Raw genomic sequence first — 27,885 nt, forward strand, 5'->3', positions numbered from 1 at the left:
GGATTGGGAAAATCAGGTTGGTGTAGGTTCACAAGAGAGGGAATTTGTTGAATGCCTACGAGATGGTATTTTAGAAAACTTCGGCTTGAGCCTATTCAGGTACAGGCTATCTTAGATTGTGTGTAGTGTAATAATGCAGATTTTATTAGGGATCTTAATGATAAGGTATCCTTAAGAGGCTGTGATCATGATATGATTGAATTCATACTGCAGTTTTAGAGGAAGAAGCATAAGTCAGATGTATCAGTATGGCAAAGGAATAAAGGGAATTACAGAGGCATGAGAGAGGAGCTCACCCTGATGCTTTGACAATAGACAATAGAAAATAGGTGCAGGAGTAGGCTATTCAGCCCCTCGAGCCAGCACCGCCATTCAATGTGATCATGCCTGATCATCCACAATCAGCACCCCGCTCCTTTGGAGGGGAGTATTGCAGAATAGAGATGGTTGAATTTTCTGAGAATATTTCACAAGGTGCAGGCTAGGTATGTCCCATAGAAGAAATTCTCAAATGGTAAGGGTATGCAACCATGGCTCACAAAGGAAGTTAAGTACTGCATAAGAGCCAAGGAAAGGGCATATCAGGTAGCAAAAGAGAGTGGGAAGTTGGATGATCATAGTATGATTGAGTTTCTCATACAAATGGAGGGTGTAATAGTTTGATCTAAAACCACTGTATTATGCCTAAACAAGGGAAACTGCAATGGGACAAGGATGGAGTTGGATAGGGTAGACTAGGAACACAGGCTATATGGTGGAATGGTTGAGGAACAGTGGAAGACTTTCAAAGAGATTTTCCATGGTGGTGCTCAACAAACGTATATTCTAGTTATAAGCAAGGACAGTAAGGGTGGGGAGAGGCAGCCATGGAAAACTAAGAAAATAAAGGAAAACGTCAAACTAAAAGCTCGTGCGTAGAAAGTCGCCAAGAGTAGTGGGAATCTGGAAGTCTGGGCAAACTTCAAAAGCAACAAAGAACCACTAAGCAAGCAATAAAGAATGAGAAGATAGATTATGAAAATAAACTAGCACAAAATAGAAAAACGGAGAGCAAAAGATTTTATAATTACATAAAGCGGAAAAGGGTGGCTCAAGTGAACGTAGGTCCCTAGGACGAGAAGGGGGAATTGATATTGGGTATGAGGAAATGGCTGAGGCTTTGAATGACTATTTTGTGTTGGCCTTAACAGTGGAGGACACCTCTAACATACCAAAGAGAGATGATATGGATGTAATAGGAGGTGAAGACCTCGATTCAATAGCTGTCACTAAAGAGGTAGTGTTGAGCAAATTTACCGGCCTAAAGATAGAGAAGTCTCCTGGTCCTGATGGAAAGCATATCAGTGTACTGAAATGATGAGAGGTGACCTGATAAAGGTGTATAAGATAATGAGAGGCATTGATCGTGTGGATAGTCAGAGGCTTTTCCCAGGGCTGAAATAGTTGCCACAAGAGGACACAGGTTTAAGGTGCTGGGGAGTAGGTACATGGAGTTTTTTTACGCAGAGAGTGGTGTGTGTATGGAATGATCTGCTGGCGACAATGGTGGAGGCGGATACGATAGGGTCTTTTAAGAGACTTTTGGATGGGTATATAGAGCTTAGAAAAATAGAGGGCTATGGGTAAGCCTAATAATTTCTAAGGTAGGGACATGTTTGGCACAACTTTGTGGGCTAAAGGCCTGTATTGTGCTGTAGGTTTTTCTGTGTTTTCTATGTTTCTATGGCAGAGATTATAGTAGAGGCTTTGGTGATGAATTACCAAAATTCCCTGGACTCTGGGCAGGTTCTGGCTGATTGGAATAAGGTGAATGTCACGCCACCGCTAAACAAAGATGTAGGCAAAAGGCAGGTAACTATATACCAGTTAGTTTAACATCTGTAGTTGGGAAGAGGCTTGAAGCTATCATTAAACAGGTCCTGTTTGACAAACCTACTGGAGTTTTTTGAGAATATAATGAGAGCGGTGGATAGAGGGGAACAGATGGGTGTCATTTACTTGGATATCCAGAACATGTTTGATAGGTGCCACATAAAAGCCTTATTCATAAGATAAGGATGCATGGAGTTGGGGGGGGGGGGGCGGTGATATATTAGCATGGATAGAGTACTGGTTAACCAATATAAAGCTGAAAGTTGGGATACATAGGTTTTTCTTTGGTTGGCAATCATTGGTGAGCAGTGCGCCGCAGGGGTCAGTGCTGGCCTGCAAATGTCCACCATATAACGTCCTGGAAGAGTGGAACTAGTGGAGTGTATCTAAGTTTGCTGATGACATTAAATTGAGTGCAAAAGCAAATTGTTCAGTGGATATGGAAAGTCTGCAGAGAGATACAGTATAGATAGTTTAAATGAGCGGGCAATGGTCTGGCAGATGGAGTACAGTGTTCGTAAATGTGAGTTCATTCTCACATTTGGAAGGAAAAATGGAAGATCAGATTATTATTTAAATAGTAAAAAAATTGCAGCATGCTGCTGTGCAAAGGGACGGGAATGCTTGTGCATGAATCACAAAAGTTTGGTTTGCATGTGCAACAGGCTATCAAAAAAGGCAAATGGAATGTTAGCCTTCATTACTAGAGGGATTGAATTTAAGAGCAGGGAGGTTATGCTGCAACTGTATAGGGTACTGGTGAGGCTGCACCTGGAGAACTGCGTGCAGTTCTGGTCTCCTTACTTGAGGAAGAATATACTGGCTTTGGAAGTGGTGCAGAGGAGGTTCACCAGGTTGATTCTAGAGTTGAGGGGGTTAGACTATGAAACATAGAGAATAGGTGCAGGAGTAGGCCATTTGGCCCTTTGAGCCTGCACCACCATTCAGTATGATCATGGCTGATCATCCAACTCAGAACCCTGTACCTGCTTTCTCTCCATATCCCCGGTCCCTTTAGCCACAAGGGCCATATCTAACTCCCTCTTAAATATAGCCAATGAACTGGCCTCAACTGTTTCCTGTGGCAGAGAATTCCACAGATTCACCACTCTCTGTGTGAAGAAATTTTTCCTCATCTCAGTCCTAAAAGGCTTCCCCTTTATCCTTAAACTGTGACCCCTCGTTCTGGACATCCCCAACATCGGGAACAATCTTCCTGCATCTAGCCTGTCCAATCCCTTTAGAATTTTATACGTTTCAATAAGATCCCTCCTCAATCTTCTAAATTCCAGCGAGTATAAGCCCAGTCGATCCAGTCTTTCTTCATATGAAAGTCCTGACATCCCAGGAATCAATCTGGTGAACCTTCTTTATACTCCCTCTATGACAAGAATATCTTTCCTCAGATTAGGGGACCAAAACTGCACACAATACTCCAGGTGTGGTCTCATCAAGGCCTTGTACAACTGCAGTAGAACCTCCCTGCTCCTGTACTCAAATCCTCTTGCTATGAATGCCAACATAACATTCGCTTTTTTCACCGCCTGCTGTACCTGCATGCCCGCTTTCAATGACTGGTGTACAATGACACCCAGGTCTCGTTGCACCTCCCCTTTTCCTAATTGGCCACCATTCAGATAATAATCTGTTTTCCTGTTCTTGCCACCAAAGTGGATAACCTCACATTTATCCACATTAAATTGCATCTGCCATGAATTTGCCCACTCACCTAACCTATCCAAGTCACCCTGCATCCTCTTAGCATCCTCTTCACAGCTAACACTGCCACCCAGCTTCGTGTCATCCGCAAACTTGGAGATGCTGCATTTAATTCCCTTGTCTAACTCATTAATGTATATTGTAAACAACTGGGGTCCCAGCACTGAGCCGTGCGGTACCCCACTAGTCACTGCCTGCCATTCTGAAAAGGTCCCGTTTATTCCCACTCTTTGCTTCCTGTCTGCCAACCAATTCTCTATCCGCATCAATACCATACCCCCAATACTGTGTGCTTTAAGTTTGCACACTAATCTCCTGCGTGGGACTTGTCAAAAGCCTTTTGAAAATCCAAATATACCACATCCACTGGTTCTCCCCTATCCACTCTACTAGTTACATCCTCAAAAAATTCTATAAGATTCGTCAGACATGATTTTCCTTTCACAAATCCATGCTGACTTTGTCCGATGATTTCACCGCTTTCCAAATGTGCTGTTATCACATCTTTGATAACCGACTCTAGCATTTTCTCCACCACTGAGGAGACATTGAGTTGCCTGGGACCGTAACTTGTTGGAATTCAGAAGTATTAGATGAGTTCGTATAGAAACATATAACATTTTTAAATGGATAGATAAGATGGAGGCAGGAAAGTTGTTTCAACTGGCAGGTGACACTAGAACTAGGGGACATAGTTCTAAGATTTAGGGAGTACATTTAGGTCGGAGATGATGTGGAACTGCTTTTCACAAAACACAATGAATCTGTAGAATTCTCTGCTCAATGAACCAGTGGAAGCCACCTTAATAAATATATTTAAGACAAGGTGGATAGATTTTTGCATTGTTGGGGAATTAAAGGTTATGGAGAAAAGGCAGGTAGGTGGAAATGAGTCCATGGTCAGATCAGCCATGATTTTATTGAATAGTGGAGCAGTCCCAACAGGCCAGATGGCCTACTCCTGTTCATATTTCTTATGTTCTTGTGACTGGGAACCTTTTAAAATCCAACCAAAGGCAAATAATAAGTTATATGAAGGGAAACGATGAAATATGAGGGCAAACAAGAGGAAATCTGCAAATTCTGTACAATAATATAATGCAGGATACCAGAAATATTTCAGCTATATAGAGTAAAAGGGAGGTGAGATTTGATATTAGACCACTGGAAAATGAAGCTGGGAAGTTGTAGTTGGGGACAAAAAAATGGCGGATGTTCAGAAGTTCTTTGCATCAGTCTTCACAGTGAAAGACACTAGCAGTGTGCCAGAGGTCTGTAAGTGTCAGGGAGTAGGACTGACTGCCATTACTATTACTTTTTTTTTGTAATTTGTTTTTTTAATTGAAATTCATCGTCAAACATTTCCATAAGATGTATTTCAGACATTGTACATATATATCATATAATCAGATATGTCACAAATCTGCACATGGTATTTATCTGAGGTATACACTTATAGAAAAGAGTGTACAGAAAAAACAAGCAAAAGGAAAAAACTATGTCAAGTAGGAAGTGCAATGGACATTTACAAAATGGAGAAGATAATAGCATCTGCTAATCATAAGCTGGAACAATTTGATTCATACTGGGAAAAATGGTTTAACTACATAATGCCATTGCTATTACAAAGGAAAATGGTGCTAGACAAACTGAGAGGTCAAAAGTTGGATAAGTCAAGTAGATCTGATGGACTACATCCCAGAGTCCTGAGGGAGTTTGCTGAAGAGATGATGGATGCATTATTTCGTCATGATTCTTCAAGAATCATTTGATTCTGGCATGGTTCTGGAGGACTAGAAAATTGCAAATGTCACTCCACTCTTTAAGAAAAGAGGAAGGCAAAAACAAAGAAAATTATAGGCCAGTAAGCCTAACTTGAATGGTTGGGAAAGTGTCGGAGTCTAATGATAAAATATGTCAAATTCAGAATGGTTTATATTGAGGGAAATCTTGCCTGACAAATCTGTTGGAATTCTTCGAGGAAAGGTGGACAAAGGAGAAATAGTGGATGTCATTTACTTGGATTTTCAAAAGGCATTTGATAAGGTACCACACATGAGGCTGCTGAACAAGATAAAATCCTATAGTGTTACAGGAAATATACTGGCATGAATTGAGGAATGGATGACAGGCAGGAGGTAGCGAGTGGAAATAAAGGGTGCCATTTCTGGTTGGCTGCCAGTGACTAGTGATGTTCCTCGGGAGAACAGTATTAAGACTGCTACTTTTCAAATTGTTTGTCACTGATTTGAATTGATGGCTTTGTGGCAAATTTTGTGGATGATATGATCGGTGGAGGGGTAAGTAGGGCTGAGGAAGCAATGCGATTGCAGCAGGACAAATTGGAAAAATTGGCAATAAAGTGGCAGATGGAAAACAGAGTTGGGAAATGTATGATAATGCATTTTTGTAACGGAACAATAGTGTGGACTATTATCTAAATGAAAAGAAGGTTCAAACATTAGATGTACAGAGGGACTTAGGAGTTCTTGTACAAGACTCCCAGAAGGTTAATTCACAGGTTGAGTCTGTGGTAAAGAAGGCAAATACAATGTTGGCAGTTATTTCAAGGGGAATAGAATATAAAAGCAAGGAGATAGTGCTGAGCCATTGTAGGACACTGGTCCAGTTGCACTTAAAGGATTGTCAACAGTTTTGGGCCCCTTATCTCAGAAAGGATGTGTTGTCAATGGAGAGGGTCCAGAGGAGGTTCACAAGGATGAATCCTGGAATGAAGATATTAACAAATGTTTAGCATTTGGCAGCTTTGGGCCTATACCCACTGGAATTTAGGTGAATTCAGGGGGATTTCATTGAAACTAAAGAATGTTGAAAGGAATCAGTAAGGTGGACATGGAAAGGATGTGTCCTATGTTTGGGATGTCCAGAAGTAGTGGGCACAGCCTCAAACCTTTAGAACAGAGATAGGGAGGAATTTTTTTTATAGCCAAACAGTAGTGAATCTGTGGCATGCTCTGCCACAGACAGCTGTGGAGGCCAAGAGTGGATATATTTAAAGTGAAGATTGATAGTTTCCTGATTGGTCAGGGCATCTAATTGTATGGGGTTGAGTGGGATCCAAGATCAGCTATGATGGAACAGCGGAGCAGACTCGATGGGCTGAATGGTCTAACTCTGCTCCTATGTCCTATGGCCTTATGGACTTGCGCTGTCCGTTCCACTGTTTTTGGATGAGGGCCATCGAGTTCTCCCCCAACTCCCACCTAGGATTCGTGTTGTCATAGAAACATAGAAAACTTACAGCACAATACAGGCCCTTCGACCCACAAAGTTGTGCCGAACATGTCCCTACCTCAGAAATTACTAGGCTTACCCATAGCCCTCTATTTTTCTAAGCTCCATGTACCTATCCAAAAGCCCCTTAAAAGACCCTATCGTATCCGCCTCCACCACCGTTGCCGCCAGCCCATTCCACGCACTCACCACTCTGAGTAAAAACTTACCCCTGACATCTCCTCTGTACCTACTCCCCAGCACCTTAAACCTGTGTTCTCTTGTGGCAACCATTTCAGCCCTGGGAAAAAGCCTCTGACTATCCACATGATCAATGCCTCTCATCATCTTACACACCTCTGTCAGGTCACCTCTCATCCTCCGTCGCTCCAAGGAGAAAAGGCTGAGTTCACTCAATCTATTCTCATAAGGCATGCTCCCCAATCCAGCCAACATCCTTGTAAATCTCCTCTGCACCCTTTCTATGGCTTCCACATCCTTCCTGTAGTGAGGTGACCAGAGCTAAGTACAGTACTCCAAGTGGGGTCTGACCAGGGTCCTATATAGCTGCAACATTACCTCTTGGCTCCTAAATTCAATTCCATGATTGATGAAGGCCAATATACTATACACCTTCTTAACCACAGAGTCAACCTGTGCAGCTGCTTTGAGCGTCCTATGGACTCGGACCCCAAGATCCCTCTGATCCTCCATACTGCCCAGAGTCTTACCATTACTTTGTGTCCATCTCACTGTCTCTAGAGGAGGTGGATCGAGTTCTCCCTCCCACTGAGTGCTCGGTGTATCTTTGGAGGAGGTGGATCAAGGTCTGCTGAAGACTATTTGAATGAACTTTAGGCATAGTTTGAACTGTTTCTGAACAGTTTAATATGATTTACAGTATGTACAAATAACTCTTGCATTTTACATTCCATTACTACAATCTGGCATGCTCTGTGCCTCAGGGTGTGTGTAAACATATTTAGTGTCTTAACTTGTTATTTGAGATTTTTATCTCCCCTTTGGTCGAGGCACAGCTGAGTCAATGTCAAAGGGAGGACGAAGGCACAAGACACACTCGTAAAGCTTGCCAGGATCTGGCTGCCATCTCTAATCCTGCAAAATCAAGCACAATCTCTATTAGTAGCTCGTTATTGTGGGTTCCCTGATTGGTGGAAAGGCCACAGCGATATTGATCTGTTTGGCAAAATACACCCAACGATCCTTTGGGGGGCATTAGGGTGCCATGAAAGCTATTACTGGTTGGGGCATCAGAGTTCAGAGTTCATTTCTGGTGCTATCTGTAAGAAGTTTTTACTTTCCTTCCCATGAACATGTGAGTTTCTGTTGAATGTTCCAGTTTCCTCCCACAGACCAAAGATGTACCAGTTAGCAGGTTAAATGGTGATTGTAAATTGTCCTGTTATTAGGCCAGAGTTAAATATTTGGGTTGCTCTGTTGTGCTGGGCCAGAAGTGCCTGTTCCACGCTGTATCGCTAAATAAAAAAATCAATACAATTTCCAGTGGAGAAACTGCAGGTTAATAAGTCTGCCCCTCTAGGAGCAGGGGCACTGGAGGGAGGTAAACAAACCCAGAGAGGGATAGACACATTATAATGCTTACTGTACCTTGTCTACAGTTACGACAAACACTCTGTAGATTATCTTGCTCGTCTCACATGCTTCAATGTCACTTGAGGCTCAAGTTCCAGCAGAACTGAAATGAAAAAGGCAAACAACGCACGTGAACCTAAACACCCTACAGTAATGGTGTAAAAAAGAAACTGCTGGAGGAACTTAGTTGAACAGGCAGCATCTGTGGAGGGAAACAGACAGCTGATGTTTCAAATCAAGACACTTCATCTGCACTGAAAGATAGAGGGAGATAGCCAGTATAAAACAGTAAGGGGAGGCGATGGTGGATCCAGGTGAGGAGGGGTGACAGGCAGACAGAGGAGTGGGGAGTGGAAGTAGCGACAGAGGCGAGGAGGTGAAGGTGTGGATCCAGGTGAGGAGGGGTGACAGGAAGACAGAGGAGTGGGGAGTGGAAGTAGCGACAGAGGCGAGGAGGTGAAGGTGTGGATCCAGGTGAGGAGGGGTGACAGGCAGACAGAGGAGTGGGGAGTGGAAGTAGCGACAGAGGCGAGGAGGTGAAGGTGTGGATCCAGGTGAGGAGGGGTGACAGGAAGACAGAGGAGTGGGGAGTGGAAGTAGCGACAGAGGCGAGGAGGTGATGTGTGGATCCAGGTGAGGAGGGGTGACAGGCAGACAGAGGAGTGGGGAGTGGAAGTAGCGACAGAGGCGAGGAGGTGATGTGTGGATCCAGGTGAGGAGGGGTGACAGGCAGACAGAGGAGAGGGGAGTGGAAGTAGCGACAGAGGCGAGGAGGTGATGTGTGGATCCAGGTGAGGAGGGGTGACAGGCAGACAGAGGAGTGGGGAGTGGAAGTAGCGACAGAGGCGAGGAGGTGATGTGTGGATCCAGGAGAGGAGGGGTGACAGGCAGACAGAGGAGTGGGGAGTGGAAGTAGCGACAGAGGCGAGGAGGTGATGTGTGGATCCAGGTGAGGAGGGGTGACAGGCAGACAGAGGAGTGGGGAGTGGAAGTAACGACAGAGGCGAGGAGGTGAAGGTGTGGATCCAGGTGAGGAGGGGTGACAGGCAGACAGAGGAGTGGGGAGTGGAAGTAATGACAGAGGCGAGGAGGTGAAGGTGTGGATCCAGATGAGGAGGGGTGACAGGAAGACAGAGGAGTGGGGAGTGGAAGTAGCGACAGAGGCGAGGAGGTGAAGGTGTGGATCCAGGTGAGGAGGGGTGACAGGAAGACAGAGGAGTGGGGAGTGGAAGTAGCGACAGAGGCGAGGAGGTGAAGGTGTGGATCCAGGTGAGGAGGGGTGACAGGAAGACAGAGGAGTGGGGAGTGGAAGTAGCGACAGAGGCGAGGAGGTGATGTGTGGATCCAGGTGAGGAGGGGTGACAGGCAGACAGAGGAGTGGGGAGTGGAAGTAGCGACAGAGGCGAGGAGGTGATGTGTGGATCCAGGTGAGGAGGGGTGACAGGCAGACAGAGGAGTGGGGAGTGGAAGTAGCGACAGAGGCGAGGAGGTGATGTGTGGATCCAGGTGAGGAGGGGTGACAGGCAGACAGAGGAGTGGGGAGTGGAAGTAGCGACAGAGGCGAGGAGGTGAAGGTGTGGATCCAGGTGAGGAGGGGTGACAGGAAGACAGAGGAGTGGGGAGTGGAAGTAGCGACAGAGGCGAGGAGGTGAAGGTGTGGATCCAGATGAGGAGGGGTGACAGGCAGACAGAGGAGTGGGGAGTGGAAGTAGCGACAGAGGCGAGGAGGTGATGTGTGGATCCAGGTGAGGAGGGGTGACAGGCAGACAGAGGAGTGGGGAGTGGAACTAGCGACAGAGGCGAGGAGGTGATGTGTGGATCCAGGTGAGGAGGGGTGACAGGCAGACAGAGGAGTGGGGAGTGGAAGTAGCGACAGAGGCGAGGAGGTGAAGGTGTGGATCCAGGTGAGGAGGGGTGACAGGAAGACAGAGGAGTGGGGAGTGGAAGTAGCGACAGAGGCGAGGAGGTGAAGGTGTGGATCCAGATGAGGAGGGGTGACAGGCAGACAGAGAGTGGGGAGTGGAAGTAGCGACAGAGGCGAGGAGGTGATGTGTGGATCCAGGTGAGGAGGGGTGACAGGCAGACAGAGGAGTGGGGAGTGGAAGTAGCGACAGAGGCGAGGAGGTGATGTGTGGATCCAGGTGAGGAGGGGTGACAGGCAGACAGAGGAGTGGGGAGTGGAAGTAACGACAGAGGCGAGGAGGTGAAGGTGTGGATCCAGGTGAGGAGGGGTGACAGGCAGACAGAGGAGTGGGGAGTGGAAGTAACGACAGAGGCGAGGAGGTGAAGGTGTGGATCCAGGTGAGGAGGGGTGACAGGCAGACAGAGGAGTGGGGAGTGGAAGTAACGACAGAGGCGAGGAGGTGAAGGTGTGGATCCAGATGAGGAGGGGTGACAGGAAGACAGAGGAGTGGGGAGTGGAAGTAGCGACAGAGGCGAGGAGGTGAAGGTGTGGATCCAGGTGAGGAGGGGTGACAGGAAGACAGAGGAGTGGGGAGTGGAAGTAGCGACAGAGGCGAGGAGGTGAAGGTGTGGATCCAGGTGAGGAGGGGTGACAGGAAGACAGAGGAGTGGGGAGTGGAAGTAGCGACAGAGGCGAGGAGGTGATGTGTGGATCCAGGTGAGGAGGGGTGACAGGCAGACAGAGGAGTGGGGAGTGGAAGTAGCGACAGAGGCGAGGAGGTGATGTGTGGATCCATGTGAGGAGGGGTGACAGGCAGACAGAGGAGTGGGGAGTGGAAGTAACGACAGAGGCGAGGAGGTGAAGGTGTGGATCCAGATGAGGAGGGGTGACAGGAAGACAGAGGAGTGGGGAGTGGAAGTAGCGACAGAGGTGAGGAGGTGATGTGTGGATCCAGGTGAGGAGGGGTGACAGGCAGACAGAGGAGTGGGGAGTGGAAGTAACGACAGAGGCGAGGAGGTGAAGGTGTGGATCCAGATGAGGAGGGGTGACAGGAAGACAGAGGAGTGGGGAGTGGAAGTAGCGACAGAGGTGAGGAGGTGATGTGTGGATCCAGGTGAGGAGGGGTGACAGGAAGACAGAGGAGTGGGGAGTGGAAGTAGCGACAGAGGCGAGGAGGTGAAGGTGTGGATCCAGGTGAGGAGGGGTGACAGGCAGACAGAGGAGTGGGGAGTGGAAGTAGCGACAGAGGCGAGGAGGTGATGTGTGGATCCAGGTGAGGAGGGGTGACAGGCAGACAGAGGAGTGGGGAGTGGAAGTAGCGACAGAGGCGAGGAGGTGATGTGTGGATCCAGGTGAGGAGGGGTGACAGGCAGACAGAGGAGTGGGGAGTGGAAGTAACGACAGAGGCGAGGAGGTGAAGGTGTGGATCCAGATGAGGAGGGGTGACAGGAAGACAGAGGAGTGGGGAGTGGAAGTAGCGACAGAGGTGAGGAGGTGATGTGTGGATCCAGGTGAGGAGGGGTGACAGGAAGACAGAGGAGTGGGGAGTGGAAGTAGCGACAGAGGCGAGGAGGTGAAGGTGTGGATCCAGGTGAGGAGGGGTGACAGGCAGACAGAGGAGTGGGGAGTGGAAGTAGCGACAGAGGCGAGGAGGTGATGTGTGGATCCAGGTGAGGAGGGGTGACAGGAAGACAGAGGAGTGGGGAGTGGAAGTAGCGACAGAGGTGAGGAGGTGATGTGTGGATCCAGGTGAGGAGGGGTGACAGGAAGACAGAGGAGTGGGGAGTGGAAGTAGCGACAGAGGTGAGGAGGTGATGTGTGGATCCAGATGAGGAGGGGTGACAGGAAGACAGAGGAGTGGGGAGTGGAAGTAGCGACAGAGGCGAGGAGGTGATGTGTGGATCCAGGTGAGGAGGGGTGACAGGCAGACAGAGGAGTGGGGAGTGGAAGTAGCGACAGAGGCGAGGAGGTGATGTGTGGATCCAGGTGAGGAGGGGTGACAGGCAGACAGAGGAGTGGGGAGTGGAAGTAGCGACAGAGGCGAGGAGGTGAAGGTGTGGATCCAGGTGAGGAGGGGTGACAGGAAGACAGAGGAGTGGGGAGTGGAAGTAGCGACAGAGGCGAGGAGGTGATGTGTGGATCCAGGTGAGGAGGGGTGACAGGCAGACAGAGGAGTGGGGAGTGGAAGTAGCGACAGAGGCGAGGAGGTGATGTGTGGATCCAGGTGAGGAGGGGTGACAGGCAGACAGAGGAGTGGGGAGTGGAAGTAGCGACAGAGGCGAGGAGGTGATGTGTGGATCCAGGTGAGGAGGGGTGACAGGCAGACAGAGGAGTGGGGAGTGGAAGTAGCGACAGAGGCGAGGAGGTGAAGGTGTGGATCCAGGTGAGGAGGGGTGACAGGAAGACAGAGGAGTGGGGAGTGGAAGTAGCGACAGAGGCGAGGAGGTGAAGGTGTGGATCCAGATGAGGAGGGGTGACAGGCAGACAGAGGAGTGGGGAGTGGAAGTAGCGACAGAGGCGAGGAGGTGATGTGTGGATCCAGGTGAGGAGGGGTGACAGGCAGACAGAGGAGTGGGGAGTGGAAGTAGCGACAGAGGCGAGGAGGTGATGTGTGGATCCAGGTGAGGAGGGGTGACAGGCAGACAGAGGAGTGGGGAGTGGAAGTAGCGACAGAGGCGAGGAGGTGAAGGTGTGGATCCAGGTGAGGAGGGGTGACAGGAAGACAGAGGAGTGGGGAGTGGAAGTAGCGACAGAGGCGAGGAGGTGATGTGTGGATCCAGGTGAGGAGGGGTGACAGGCAGACAGAGGAGTGGGGAGTGGAAGTAGCGACAGAGGCGAGGAGGTGATGTGTGGATCCAGGTGAGGAGGGGTGACAGGCAGACAGAGGAGTGGGGAGTGGAAGTAGCGACAGAGGCGAGGAGGTGATGTGTGGATCCAGGTGAGGAGGGGTGACAGGCAGACAGAGGAGTGGGGAGTGGAAGTAGCGACAGAGGCGAGGAGGTGAAGGTGTGGATCCAGGTGAGGAGGGGTGACAGGAAGACAGAGGAGTGGGGAGTGGAAGTAGCGACAGAGGCGAGGAGGTGAAGGTGTGGATCCAGATGAGGAGGGGTGACAGGCAGACAGAGGAGTGGGGAGTGGAAGTAGCGACAGAGGCGAGGAGGTGATGTGTGGATCCAGGTGAGGAGGGGTGACAGGCAGACAGAGGAGTGGGGAGTGGAAGTAGCGACAGAGGCGAGGAGGTGATGTGTGGATCCAGGTGAGGAGGGGTGACAGGCAGACAGAGGAGTGGGGAGTGGAAGTAGCGACAGAGGCGAAGAGGTGATGTGTGGATCCAGGTGAGGAGGGGTGACAGGCAGACAGAGGAGTGGGGAGTGGAAGTAACGACAGAGGCGAGGAGGTGAAGGTGTGGATCCAGGTGAGGAGGGGTGACAGGCAGACAGAGGAGTGGGGAGTGGAAGTAACGACAGAGGCGAGGAGGTGAAGGTGTGGATCCAGGTGAGGAGGGGTGACAGGCAGACAGAGGAGTGGGGAGTGGAAGTAACGACAGAGGCGAGGAGGTGAAGGTGTGGATCCAGATGAGGAGGGGTGACAGGAAGACAGAGGAGTGGGGAGTGGAAGTAGCGACAGAGGCGAGGAGGTGAAGGTGTGGATCCAGGTGAGGAGGGGTGACAGGAAGACAGAGGAGTGGGGAGTGGAAGTAGCGACAGAGGCGAGGAGGTGAAGGTGTGGATCCAGGTGAGGAGGGGTGACAGGCAGACAGAGGAGTGGGGAGTGGAAGTAGCGACAGAGGCGAGGAGGTGATGTGTGGATCCATGTGAGGAGGGGTGACAGGCAGACAGAGGAGTGGGGAGTGGAAGTAACGACAGAGGCGAGGAGGTGAAGGTGTGGATCCAGATGAGGAGGGGTGACAGGAAGACAGAGGAGTGGGGAGTGGAAGTAGCGACAGAGGTGAGGAGGTGATGTGTGGATCCAGGTGAGGAGGGGTGACAGGCAGACAGAGTAGTGCGGAGTGGAAGTAACGACAGAGGCGAGGAGGTGAAGGTGTGGATCCAGATGAGGAGGGGTGACAGGAAGACAGAGGAGTGGGGAGTGGAAGTAGCGACAGAGGTGAGGAGGTGATGTGTGGATCCAGATGAGGAGGGGTGACAGGAAGACAGAGGAGTGGGGAGTGGAAGTAGCGACAGAGGCGAGGAGGTGATGTGTGGATCCAGGTGAGGAGGGGTGACAGGCAGACAGAGGAGTGGGGAGTGGAAGTAGCGACAGAGGCGAGGAGGTGATGTGTGGATCCAGGTGAGGAGGGGTGACAGGCAGACAGAGGAGTGGGGAGTGGAAGTAGCGACAGAGGCGAGGAGGTGATGTGTGGATCCAGGTGAGGAGGGGTGACAGGCAGACAGAGGAGTGGGGAGTGGAAGTAGCGACAGAGGCGAGGAGGTGAAGGTGTGGATCCAGGTGAGGAGGGGTGACAGGAAGACAGAGGAGTGGGGAGTGGAAGTAGCGACAGAGGCGAGGAGGTGATGTGTGGATCCAGGTGAGGAGGGGTGACAGGCAGACAGAGGAGTGGGGAGTGGAAGTAGCGACAGAGGCGAGGAGGTGATGTGTGGATCCAGGTGAGGAGGGGTGACAGGCAGACAGAGGAGTGGGGAGTGGAAGTAGCGACAGAGGCGAGGAGGTGATGTGTGGATCCAGGTGAGGAGGGGTGACAGGCAGACAGAGGAGTGGGGAGTGGAAGTAGCGACAGAGGCGAGGAGGTGAAGGTGTGGATCCAGGTGAGGAGGGGTGACAGGAAGACAGAGGAGTGGGGAGTGGAAGTAGCGACAGAGGCGAGGAGGTGAAGGTGTGGATCCAGATGAGGAGGGGTGACAGGCAGACAGAGGAGTGGGGAGTGGAAGTAGCGACAGAGGCGAGGAGGTGATGTGTGGATCCAGGTGAGGAGGGGTGACAGGCAGACAGAGGAGTGGGGAGTGGAAGTAGCGACAGAGGCGAGGAGGTGATGTGTGGATCCAGGTGAGGAGGGGTGACAGGCAGACAGAGGAGTGGGGAGTGGAAGTAGCGACAGAGGCGAGGAGGTGAAGGTGTGGATCCAGGTGAGGAGGGGTGACAGGAAGACAGAGGAGTGGGGAGTGGAAGTAGCGACAGAGGCGAGGAGGTGATGTGTGGATCCAGGTGAGGAGGGGTGACAGGCAGACAGAGGAGTGGGGAGTGGAAGTAGCGACAGAGGCGAGGAGGTGATGTGTGGATCCAGGTGAGGAGGGGTGACAGGCAGACAGAGGAGTGGGGAGTGGAAGTAGCGACAGAGGCGAGGAGGTGATGTGTGGATCCAGGTGAGGAGGGGTGACAGGCAGACAGAGGAGTGGGGAGTGGAAGTAGCGACAGAGGCGAGGAGGTGAAGGTGTGGATCCAGGTGAGGAGGGGTGACAGGAAGACAGAGGAGTGGGGAGTGGAAGTAGCGACAGAGGCGAGGAGGTGAAGGTGTGGATCCAGATGAGGAGGGGTGACAGGCAGACAGAGGAGTGGGGAGTGGAAGTAGCGACAGAGGCGAGGAGGTGATGTGTGGATCCAGGTGAGGAGGGGTGACAGGCAGACAGAGGAGTGGGGAGTGGAAGTAGCGACAGAGGCGAGGAGGTGATGTGTGGATCCAGGTGAGGAGGGGTGACAGGCAGACAGAGGAGTGGGGAGTGGAAGTAGCGACAGAGGCGAAGAGGTGATGTGTGGATCCAGGTGAGGAGGGGTGACAGGCAGACAGAGGAGTGGGGAGTGGAAGTAACGACAGAGGCGAGGAGGTGAAGGTGTGGATCCAGGTGAGGAGGGGTGACAGGCAGACAGAGGAGTGGGGAGTGGAAGTAACGACAGAGGCGAGGAGGTGAAGGTGTGGATCCAGGTGAGGAGGGGTGACAGGCAGACAGAGGAGTGGGGAGTGGAAGTAACGACAGAGGCGAGGAGGTGAAGGTGTGGATCCAGATGAGGAGGGGTGACAGGAAGACAGAGGAGTGGGGAGTGGAAGTAGCGACAGAGGCGAGGAGGTGAAGGTGTGGATCCAGGTGAGGAGGGGTGACAGGAAGACAGAGGAGTGGGGAGTGGAAGTAGCGACAGAGGCGAGGAGGTGAAGGTGTGGATCCAGGTGAGGAGGGGTGACAGGCAGACAGAGGAGTGGGGAGTGGAAGTAGCGACAGAGGCGAGGAGGTGATGTGTGGATCCATGTGAGGAGGGGTGACAGGCAGACAGAGGAGTGGGGAGTGGAAGTAACGACAGAGGCGAGGAGGTGAAGGTGTGGATCCAGATGAGGAGGGGTGACAGGAAGACAGAGGAGTGGGGAGTGGAAGTAGCGACAGAGGTGAGGAGGTGATGTGTGGATCCAGGTGAGGAGGGGTGACAGGCAGACAGAGTAGTGCGGAGTGGAAGTAACGACAGAGGCGAGGAGGTGAAGGTGTGGATCCAGATGAGGAGGGGTGACAGGAAGACAGAGGAGTGGGGAGTGGAAGTAGCGACAGAGGTGAGGAGGTGATGTGTGGATCCAGGTGAGGAGGGGTGACAGGCAGACAGAGGAGTGGGGAGTGGAAGTAGCGACAGAGGTGAGGAGGTGATGTGTAGATCCAGGTGAGGAGGGGTGACAGGCAGACAGAGGAGTGGGGAGTGGAAGTAGCGACAGAGGCGAGGAGGTGATGTGTGGATCCAGATGAGGAGGGGTGACAGGCAGACAGAGGAGTGGGGAGTGGAAGTAGCGACAGAGGCGAGGAGGTGATGTGTGGATCCAGGTGAGGAGGGGTGACAGGCAGACAGAGGAGTGGGGAGTGGAAGTAGCGACAGAGGCGAGGAGGTGATGTGTGGATCCAGGTGAGGAGGGGTGACAGGCAGACAGAGGAGTGGGGAGTGGAAGTAGCGACAGAGGCGAGGAGGTGATGTGTGGATCCAGGTGAGGAGGGGTGACAGGCAGACAGAGGAGTGGGGAGTGGAAGTAGCGACAGAGGCGAGGAGGTGAAGGTGTGGATCCAGGTGAGGAGGGGTGACAGGAAGACAGAGGAGTGGGGAGTGGAAGTAGCGACAGAGGCGAGGAGGTGATGTGTGGATCCAGGTGAGGAGGGGTGACAGGCAGACAGAGGAGTGGGGAGTGGAAGTAGCGACAGAGGCGAGGAGGTGATGTGTGGATCCAGGTGAGGAGGGGTGACAGGCAGACAGAGGAGTGGGGAGTGGAAGTAGCGACAGAGGCGAGGAGGTGATGTGTGGATCCAGGTGAGGAGGGGTGACAGGCAGACAGAGGAGTGGGGAGTGGAAGTAGCGACAGAGGCGAGGAGGTGAAGGTGTGGATCCAGGTGAGGAGGGGTGACAGGAAGACAGAGGAGTGGGGAGTGGAAGTAGCGACAGAGGCGAGGAGGTGAAGGTGTGGATCCAGATGAGGAGGGGTGACAGGCAGACAGAGGAGTGGGGAGTGGAAGTAGCGACAGAGGCGAGGAGGTGATGTGTGGATCCAGGTGAGGAGGGGTGACAGGCAGACAGAGGAGTGGGGAGTGGAAGTAGCGACAGAGGCGAGGAGGTGATGTGTGGATCCAGGTGAGGAGGGGTGACAGGCAGACAGAGGAGTGGGGAGTGGAAGTAGCGACAGAGGCGAGGAGGTGATGTGTGGATCCAGGTGAGGAGGGGTGACAGGCAGACAGAGGAGTGGGGAGTGGAAGTAACGACAGAGGCGAGGAGGTGAAGGTGTGGATCCAGGTGAGGAGGGGTGACAGGCAGACAGAGGAGTGGGGAGTGGAAGTAACGACAGAGGCGAGGAGGTGAAGGTGTGGATCCAGGTGAGGAGGGGTGACAGGCAGACAGAGGAGTGGGGAGTGGAAGTAACGACAGAGGCGAGGAGGTGAAGGTGTGGATCCAGATGAGGAGGGGTGACAGGAAGACAGAGGAGTGGGGAGTGGAAGTAGCGACAGAGGCGAGGAGGTGAAGGTGTGGATCCAGGTGAGGAGGGGTGACAGGAAGACAGAGGAGTGGGGAGTGGAAGTAGCGACAGAGGCGAGGAGGTGAAGGTGTGGATCCAGGTGAGGAGGGGTGACAGGCAGACAGAGGAGTGGGGAGTGGAAGTAGCGACAGAGGCGAGGAGGTGATGTGTGGATCCATGTGAGGAGGGGTGACAGGCAGACAGAGGAGTGGGGAGTGGAAGTAACGACAGAGGCGAGGAGGTGAAGGTGTGGATCCAGATGCGGAGGGGTGACAGGAAGACAGAGGAGTGGGGAGTGGAAGTAGCGACAGAGGTGAGGAGGTGATGTGTGGATCCAGGTGAGGAGGGGTGACAGGCAGACAGAGTAGTGGGGAGTGGAAGTAACGACAGAGGCGAGGAGGTGAAGGTGTGGATCCAGATGAGGAGGGGTGACAGGAAGACAGAGGAGTGGGGAGTGGAAGTAGCGACAGAGGTGAGGAGGTGATGTGTGGATCCAGGTGAGGAGGGGTGACAGGCAGACAGAGGAGTGGGGAGTGGAAGTAGCGACAGAGGTGAGGAGGTGATGTGTAGATCCAGGTGAGGAGGGGTGACAGGCAGACAGAGGAGTGGGGAGTGGAAGTAGCGACAGAGGCGAGGAGGTGAAGGTGTGGATCCAGATGAGGAGGGGTGACAGGAAGACAGAGGAGTGGGGAGTGGAAGTAACGACAGAGGCGAGGAGGTGAAGGTGTGGATCCAGATGAGGAGGGGTGACAGGAAGACAGAGGAGTGGGGAGTGGAAGTAGCGACAGAGGTGAGGAGGTGATGTGTGGATCCAGGTGAGGAGGGGTGACAGGAAGACAGAGGAGTGGGGAGTGGAAGTAGCGACAGAGGCGAGGAGGTGAAGGTGTGGATCCAGGTGAGGAGGGGTGACAGGCAGACAGAGGAGTGGGGAGTGGAAGTAGCGACAGAGGCGAGGAGGTGATGTGTGGATCCAGGTGAGGAGGGGTGACAGGCAGACAGAGGAGTGGGGAGTGGAAGTAGCGACAGAGGCGAGGAGGTGATGTGTGGATCCAGGTGAGGAGGGGTGACAGGCAGACAGAGGAGTGGGGAGTGGAAGTAACGACAGAGGCGAGGAGGTGAAGGTGTGGATCCAGATGAGGAGGGGTGACAGGAAGACAGAGGAGTGGGGAGTGGAAGTAGCGACAGAGGTGAGGAGGTGATGTGTGGATCCAGGTGAGGAGGGGTGACAGGAAAATAGAGGAGTGGGGAGTGGAAGTAGCGACAGAGGCGAGGAGGTGAAGGTGTGGATCCAGGTGAGGAGGGGTGACAGGCAGACAGAGGAGTGGGGAGTGGAAGTAGCGACAGAGGCGAGGAGGTGATGTGTGGATCCAGGTGAGGAGGGGTGACAGGAAGACAGAGGAGTGGGGAGTGGAAGTAGCGACAGAGGTGAGGAGGTGATGTGTGGATCCAGGTGAGGAGGGGTGACAGGAAGACAGAGGAGTGGGGAGTGGAAGTAGCGACAGAGGTGAGGAGGTGATGTGTGGATCCAGGTGAGGAGGGGTGACAGGAAGACAGAGGAGTGGGGAGTGGAAGTAGCGACAGAGGCGAGGAGGTGAAGGTGTGGATCCAGGTGAGGAGGGGTGACAGGCAGACAGAGGAGTGGGGAGTGGAAGTAGCGACAGAGGCGAGGAGGTGAAGGTGTGGATCCAGGTGAGGAGGGGTGACAGGAAGACAGAGGAGTGGGGAGTGGAAGTAGCGACAGAGGCGAGGAGGTGATGTGTGGATCCAGGTGAGGAGGGGTGACAGGCAGACAGAGGAGTGGGGAGTGGAAGTAGCGACAGAGGCGAGGAGCTGATGTGTGGACCCAGGTGAGGAGGGGTGACAGGCAGACAGAGGAGTGGGGAGTGGAAGTAGCGACAGAGGCGAGGAGGTGATGTGTGGATCCAGGTGAGGAGGGGTGACAGGAAGACAGAGGAGTGGGGAGTGGAAGTAGCGACAGAGGCGAGGAGGTGATGTGTGGATCCAGGTGAGGAGGGGTGACAGGCAGACAGAGGAGTGGGGAGTGGAAGTAGCGACAGAGGCGAGGAGGTGATGTGTGGATCCAGATGAGGAGGGGTGACAGGCAGACAGAGGAGTGGGGAGTGGAAGTAGCGACAGAGGCGAGGAGGTGATGTGTGGATCCAGGTGAGGAGGGGTGACAGGCAGACAGAGGAGTGGGGAGTGGAAGTAGCGACAGAGGTGAGGAGGTGAAGGTGTGGATCCAGGTGAGGAGGGGTGACAGGCAGACAGAGGAGTGGGGAGTGGAAGTAGCGACAGAGGCGAGGAGGTGATGTGTGGATCCAGGTGAGGAGGGGTGACAGGCAGACAGAGGAGTGGGGAGTGGAAGTAGCGACAGAGGCGAGGAGGTGATGTGTGGATCCAGGTGAGGAGGGGTGACAGGCAGACAGAGGAGTGGGGAGTGGAAGTAGCGACAGAGGCGAGGAGGTGAAGGTGTGGATCCAGGTGAGGAGGGGTGACAGGAAGACAGAGGAGTGGGGAGTGGAAGTAGCGACAGAGGCGAGGAGGTGATGTGTGGATCCAGGTGAGGAGGGGTGACAGGCAGACAGAGGAGTGGGGAGTGGAAGTAGCGACAGAGGCGAGGAGGTGATGTGTGGATCCAGGTGAGGAGGGGTGACAGGCAGACAGAGGAGTGGGGAGTGGAAGTAGCGACAGAGGCGAGGAGGTGATGTGTGGATCCAGGTGAGGAGGGGTGACAGGCAGACAGAGGAGTGGGGAGTGGAAGTAGCGACAGAGGCGAGGAGGTGAAGGTGTGGATCCAGGTGAGGAGGGGTGACAGGAAGACAGAGGAGTGGGGAGTGGAAGTAGCGACAGAGGCGAGGAGGTGAAGGTGTGGATCCAGATGAGGAGGGGTGACAGGCAGACAGAGGAGTGGGGAGTGGAAGTAGCGACAGAGGCGAGGAGGTGATGTGTGGATCCAGGTGAGGAGGGGTGACAGGCAGACAGAGGAGTGGGGAGTGGAAGTAGCGACAGAGGCGAGGAGGTGATGTGTGGATCCAGGTGAGGAGGGGTGACAGGCAGACAGAGGAGTGGGGAGTGGAAGTAGCGACAGAGGCGAAGAGGTGATGTGTGGATCCAGGTGAGGAGGGGTGACAGGCAGACAGAGGAGTGGGGAGTGGAAGTAACGACAGAGGCGAGGAGGTGAAGGTGTGGATCCAGGTGAGGAGGGGTGACAGGCAGACAGAGGAGTGGGGAGTGGAAGTAACGACAGAGGCGAGGAGGTGAAGGTGTGGATCCAGGTGAGGAGGGGTGACAGGCAGACAGAGGAGTGGGGAGTGGAAGTAACGACAGAGGCGAGGAGGTGAAGGTGTGGATCCAGATGAGGAGGGGTGACAGGAAGACAGAGGAGTGGGGAGTGGAAGTAGCGACAGAGGCGAGGAGGTGAAGGTGTGGATCCAGGTGAGGAGGGGTGACAGGAAGACAGAGGAGTGGGGAGTGGAAGTAGCGACAGAGGCGAGGAGGTGAAGGTGTGGATCCAGGTGAGGAGGGGTGACAGGCAGACAGAGGAGTGGGGAGTGGAAGTAGCGACAGAGGCGAGGAGGTGATGTGTGGATCCATGTGAGGAGGGGTGACAGGCAGACAGAGGAGTGGGGAGTGGAAGTAACGACAGAGGCGAGGAGGTGAAGGTGTGGATCCAGATGAGGAGGGGTGACAGGAAGACAGAGGAGTGGGGAGTGGAAGTAGCGACAGAGGTGAGGAGGTGATGTGTGGATCCAGGTGAGGAGGGGTGACAGGCAGACAGAGTAGTGGGGAGTGGAAGTAACGACAGAGGCGAGGAGGTGAAGGTGTGGATCCAGATGAGGAGGGGTGACAGGAAGACAGAGGAGTGGGGAGTGGAAGTAGCGACAGAGGTGAGGAGGTGATGTGTGGATCCAGGTGAGGAGGGGTGACAGGCAGACAGAGGAGTGGGGAGTGGAAGTAGCGACAGAGGTGAGGAGGTGATGTGTAGATCCAGGTGAGGAGGGGTGATAGGCAGACAGAGGAGTGGGGAGTGGAAGTAGCGACAGAGGCGAGGAGGTGAAGGTGTGGATCCAGATGAGGAGGGGTGACAGGAAGACAGAGGAGTGGGGAGTGGAAGTAACGACAGAGGCGAGGAGGTGAAGGTGTGGATCCAGATGAGGAGGGGTGACAGGAAGACAGAGGAGTGGGGAGTGGAAGTAGCGACAGAGGTGAGGAGGTGATGTGTGGATCCAGGTGAGGAGGGTTGACAGGAAGACAGAGGAGTGGGGAGTGGAAGTAGCGACAGAGGCGAGGAGGTGAAGGTGTGGATCCAGGTGAGGAGGGGTGACAGGAAGACAGAGGAGTGGGGAGTGGAAGTAGCGACAGAGGCGAGGAGGTGATGTGTGGATCCAGGCGAGGAGGGGTGACAGGCAGACAGAGGAGTGGGGAGTGGAAGTAGCGACAGAGGCGAGGAGGTGATGTGTGGATCCAGATGAGGAGGGGTGACAGGCAGACAGAGGAGTGGGGAGTGGAAGTAGCGACAGAGGCGAGGAGGTGATGTGTGGATCCAGGTGAGGAGGGGTGACAGGCAGACAGAGGAGTGGGGAGTGGAAGTAGCGACAGAGGCGAGGAGGTGATGTGTGGATCCAGGTGAGGAGGGGTGACAGGCAGACAGAGGAGTGGGGAGTGGAAGTAGCGACAGAGGCGAGGAGGTGATGTGTGGATCCAGGTGAGGAGGGGTGACAGGCAGACAGAGGAGTGGGGAGTGGAAGTAGCGACAGAGGCGAGGAGGTGAAGGTGTGGATCCAGGTGAGGAGGGGTGACAGGAAGACAGAGGAGTGGGGAGTGGAAGTAGCGACAGAGGCGAGGAGGTGATGTGTGGATCCAGGTGAGGAGGGGTGACAGGCAGACAGAGGAGTGGGGAGTGGAAGTAGCGACAGAGGCGAGGAGGTGATGTGTGGATCCAGGTGAGGAGGGGTGACAGGCAGACAGAGGAGTGGGGAGTGGAAGTAGCGACAGAGGCGAGGAGGTGATGTGTGGATCCAGGTGAGGAGGGGTGACAGGCAGACAGAGGAGTGGGGAGTGGAAGTAGCGACAGAGGCGAGGAGGTGAAGGTGTGGATCCAGGTGAGGAGGGGTGACAGGAAGACAGAGGAGTGGGGAGTGGAAGTAGCGACAGAGGCGAGGAGGTGAAAGTGTGGATCCAGATGAGGAGGGGTGACAGGCAGACAGAGGAGTGGGGAGTGGAAGTAGCGACAGAGGCGAGGAGGTGATGTGTGGATCCAGGTGAGGAGGGGTGACAGGCAGACAGAGGAGTGGGGAGTGGAAGTAGCGACAGAGGCGAGGAGGTGATGTGTGGATCCAGGTGAGGAGGGGTGACAGGCAGACAGAGGAGTGGGGAGTGGAAGTAGCGACAGAGGCGAGGAGGTGATGTGTGGATCCAGGTGAGGAGGGGTGACAGGCAGACAGAGGAGTGGGGAGTGGAAGTAACGACAGAGGCGAGGAGGTGAAGGTGTGGATCCAGGTGAGGAGGGGTGACAGGCAGACAGAGGAGTGGGGAGTGGAAGTAACGACAGAGGCGAGGAGGTGAAGGTGTGGATCCAGGTGAGGAGGGGTGACAGGCAGACAGAGGAGTGGGGAGTGGAAGTAACGACAGAGGCGAGGAGGTGAAGGTGTGGATCCAGATGAGGAGGGGTGACAGGAAGACAGAGGAGTGGGGAGTGGAAGTAGCGACAGAGGCGAGGAGGTGAAGGTGTGGATCCAGGTGAGGAGGGGTGACAGGAAGACAGAGGAGTGGGGAGTGGAAGTAGCGACAGAGGCGAGGAGGTGAAGGTGTGGATCCAGGTGAGGAGGGGTGACAGGCAGACAGAGGAGTGGGGAGTGGAAGTAGCGACAGAGGCGAGGAGGTGATGTGTGGATCCATGTGAGGAGGGGTGACAGGCAGACAGAGGAGTGGGGAGTGGAAGTAACGACAGAGGCGAGGAGGTGAAGGTTTGGATCCAGATGCGGAGGGGTGACAGGAAGACAGAGGAGTGGGGAGTGGAAGTAGCGACAGAGGCGAGGAGGTGAAGGTGTGGATCCAGGTGAGGAGGGGTGACAGGCAGACAGAGGAGTGGGGAGTGGAAGTAGCGACAGAGGCGAGGAGGTGATGTGTGGATCCAGGTGAGGAGGGGTGACAGGCAGACAGAGGAGTGGGGAGTGGAAGTAGCGACAGAGGCGAGGAGGTGATGTGTGGATCCAGGTGAGGAGGGGTGACAGGCAGACAGAGGAGTGGGGAGTGGAAGTAGCGACAGAGGCGAGGAGGTGAAGGTGTGGATCCAGGTGAGGAGGGGTGACAGGAAGACAGAGGAGTGGGGAGTGGAAGTAGCGACAGAGGCGAGGAGGTGAAGGTGTGGATCCAGATGAGGAGGGGTGACAGGCAGACAGAGGAGTGGGGAGTGGAAGTAGCGACAGAGGCGAGGAGGTGATGTGTGGATCCAGGTGAGGAGGGGTGACAGGCAGACAGAGGAGTGGGGAGTGGAAGTAGCGACAGAGGCGAGGAGGTGATGTGTGGATCCAGGTGAGGAGGGGTGACAGGCAGACAGAGGAGTGGGGAGTGGAAGTAGCGACAGAGGCGAGGAGGTGATGTGTGGATCCAGGTGAGGAGGGGTGACAGGCAGACAGAGGAGTGGGGAGTGGAAGTAACGACAGAGGCGAGGAGGTGAAGGTGTGGATCCAGGTGAGGAGGGGTGACAGGCAGACAGAGGAGTGGGGAGTGGAAGTAACGACAGAGGCGAGGAGGTGAAGGTGTGGATCCAGGTGAGGAGGGGTGACAGGCAGACAGAGGAGTGGGGAGTGGAAGTAACGACAGAGGCGAGGAGGTGAAGGTGTGGATCCAGATGAGGAGGGGTGACAGGAAGACAGAGGAGTGGGGAGTGGAAGTAGCGACAGAGGCGAGGAGGTGAAGGTGTGGATCCAGGTGAGGAGGGGTGACAGGAAGACAGAGGAGTGGGGAGTGGAAGTAGCAACAGAGGCGAGGAGGTGAAGGTGTGGATCCAGGTGAGGAGGGGTGACAGGCAGACAGAGGAGTGGGGAGTGGAAGTAGCGACAGAGGCGAGGAGGTGATGTGTGGATCCATGTGAGGAGGGGTGACAGGCAGACAGAGGTGTGGGGAGTGGAAGTAACGACAGAGGCGAGGAGGTGAAGGTGTGGATCCAGATGCGGAGGGGTGACAGGAAGACAGAGGAGTGGGGAGTGGAAGTAGCGACAGAGGTGAGGAGGTGATGTGTGGATCCAGGTGAGGAGGGGTGACAGGCAGACAGAGTAGTGGGGAGTGGAAGTAACGACAGAGGCGAGGAGGTGAAGGTGTGGATCCAGATGAGGAGGGGTGACAGGAAGACAGAGGAGTGGGGAGTGGAAGTAGCGACAGAGGTGAGGAGGTGATGTGTGGATCCAGGTGAGGAGGGGTGACAGGCAGACAGAGGAGTGGGGAGTGGAAGTAGCGACAGAGGTGAGGAGGTGTTGTGTAGATCCAGGTGAGGAGGGGTGACAGGCAGACAGAGGAGTGGGGAGTGGAAGTAGCGACAGAGGCGAGGAGGTGAAGGTGTGGATCCAGATGAGGAGGGGTGACAGGAAGACGGAGGAGTGGGGAGTGGAAGTAACGACAGAGGCGAGGAGGTGAAGGTGTGGATCCAGATGAGGAGGGGTGACAGGAAGACAGAGGAGTGGGGAGTGGAAGTAGCGACAGAGGTGAGGAGGTGATGTGTGGATCCAGGTGAGGAGGGGTGACAGGAAGACAGAGGAGTGGGGAGTGGAAGTAGCGACAGAGGCGAGGAGGTGAAGGTGTGGATCCAGGTGAGGAGGGGTGACAGGCAGACAGAGGAGTGGGGAGTGGAAGTAGCGACAGAGGCGAGGAGGTGATGTGTGGATCCAGGTGAGGAGGGGTGACAGGCAGACAGAGGAGTGGGGAGTGGAAGTAGCGACAGAGGCGAGGAGGTGATGTGTGGATCCAGGTGAGGAGGGGTGACAGGCAGACAGAGGAGTGGGGAGTGGAAGTAACGACAGAGGCGAGGAGGTGAAGGTGTGGATCCAGATGAGGAGGGGTGACAGGAAGACAGAGGAGTGGGGAGTGGAAGTAGCGACAGAGGTGAGGAGGTGATGTGTGGATCCAGGTGAGGAGGGGTGACAGGAAGACAGAGGAGTGGGGAGTGGAAGTAGCGACAGAGGCGAGGAGGTGAAGGTGTGGATCCAGGTGAGGAGGGGTGACAGGCAGACAGAGGAGTGGGGAGTGGAAGTAGCGACAGAGGCGAGGAGGTGATGTGTGGATCCAGGTGAGGAGGGGTGACAGGAAGACAGAGGAGTGGGGAGTGGAAGTAGCGACAGAGGTGAGGAGGTGATGTGTGGATCCAGGTGAGGAGGGGTGACAGGAAGACAGAGGAGTGGGGAGTGGAAGTAGCGACAGAGGTGAGGAGGTGATGTGTGGATCCAGGTGAGGAGGGGTGACAGGAAGACAGAGGAGTGGGGAGTGGAAGTAGCGACAGAGGCGAGGAGGTGAAGGTGTGGATCCAGGTGAGGAGGGGTGACAGGCAGACAGAGGAGTGGGGAGTGGAAGTAGCGACAGAGGCGAGGAGGTGAAGGTGTGGATCCAGGTGAGGAGGGGTGACAGGAAGACAGAGGAGTGGGGAGTGGAAGTAGCGACAGAGGCGAGGAGGTGATGTGTGGATCCAGGTGAGGAGGGGTGACAGGCAGACAGAGGAGTGGGGAGTGGAAGTAGCGACAGAGGCGAGGAGGTGATGTGTGGATCCAGGTGAGGAGGGGTGACAGGCAGACAGAGGAGTGGGGAGTGGAAGTAGCGACAGAGGCGAGGAGGTGATGTGTGGATCCAGGTGAGGAGGGGTGACAGGAAGACAGAGGAGTGGGGAGTGGAAGTAGCGACAGAGGCGAGGAGGTGATGTGTGGATCCAGGTGAGGAGGGGTGACAGGCAGACAGAGGAGTGGGGAGTGGAAGTAGCGACAGAGGCGAGGAGGTGATGTGTGGATCCAGATGAGGAGGGGTGACAGGCAGACAGAGGAGTGGGGAGTGGAAGTAGCGACAGAGGTGAGGAGGTGAAGGTGTGGATCCAGGTGAGGAGGGGTGACAAGCAGATGTTGGAGGTAAAACTGGAAATAATGACAGAGAAGAATCACAAACAAGAGAAAATCTGCAGATGCTGGAAATCCAAAGCAACACACACAAAATGCTGGAGGAACTCAGCAGACCAGTCAGCGTCTCTGGAAAAGAGTTAACAGTCAAAAAGATGAGTAGAATTATCTTTTTAAGACCTTAGAAAAGTTTAATTTTGGGCCTAATTTTATTTGTTGGGTTAAATTAATCTACTTGTCTCCAACCGCTCAGGTTATTACTAACTCCCAAATTTCTAAGCCCTTTAAATTACAGCGGGGAACTAGACAAGGTTGCCCTCTTAGTCCTTCACTTTTTGCTTTAGCTATAGAACCCTTTGCAATAGCATTTTGAGAATCTAAGGACATTTCTGGTATACTAAGGGAAGGTATGACTCATAAAATTTCATTATACGCTGATGATATTTTACTTTTTATCTCTAACACTGAAACTTCTTTACCTTTGGTTCTTTCTTTAATTTCCCAGTTTAGTTCTTTTTCAGGAT

General features: G+C 53.9%; 1 protein-coding gene across 1 annotated transcript in view; it reads right to left on the minus strand.

Annotated features, from left to right (window-relative positions):
- Positions 1 to 7,737: 7,737 nt before the first annotated feature.
- Positions 7,738 to 27,885, minus strand: part of LOC140721718 (uncharacterized) — a 154,725-nt gene continuing 134,577 nt past the window's right edge. Inside the window, exons 10-11 of the mRNA XM_073036505.1 lie at positions 8,455 to 8,542; positions 7,738 to 7,941 (exon numbers count right to left, since the gene is read on the minus strand). Of these exons, the coding sequence (XP_072892606.1) occupies positions 8,487 to 8,542 (56 nt within the window). The 3' untranslated portion in view covers positions 7,738 to 7,941; positions 8,455 to 8,486. The remainder of the gene's footprint in view (positions 7,942 to 8,454; positions 8,543 to 27,885) is intronic.

This window comes from Hemitrygon akajei, chromosome 2 (assembly GCF_048418815.1).
Source record: "Hemitrygon akajei chromosome 2, sHemAka1.3, whole genome shotgun sequence".
In the NCBI taxonomy this organism is placed as follows: domain Eukaryota; kingdom Metazoa; phylum Chordata; class Chondrichthyes; order Myliobatiformes; family Dasyatidae; genus Hemitrygon; species Hemitrygon akajei.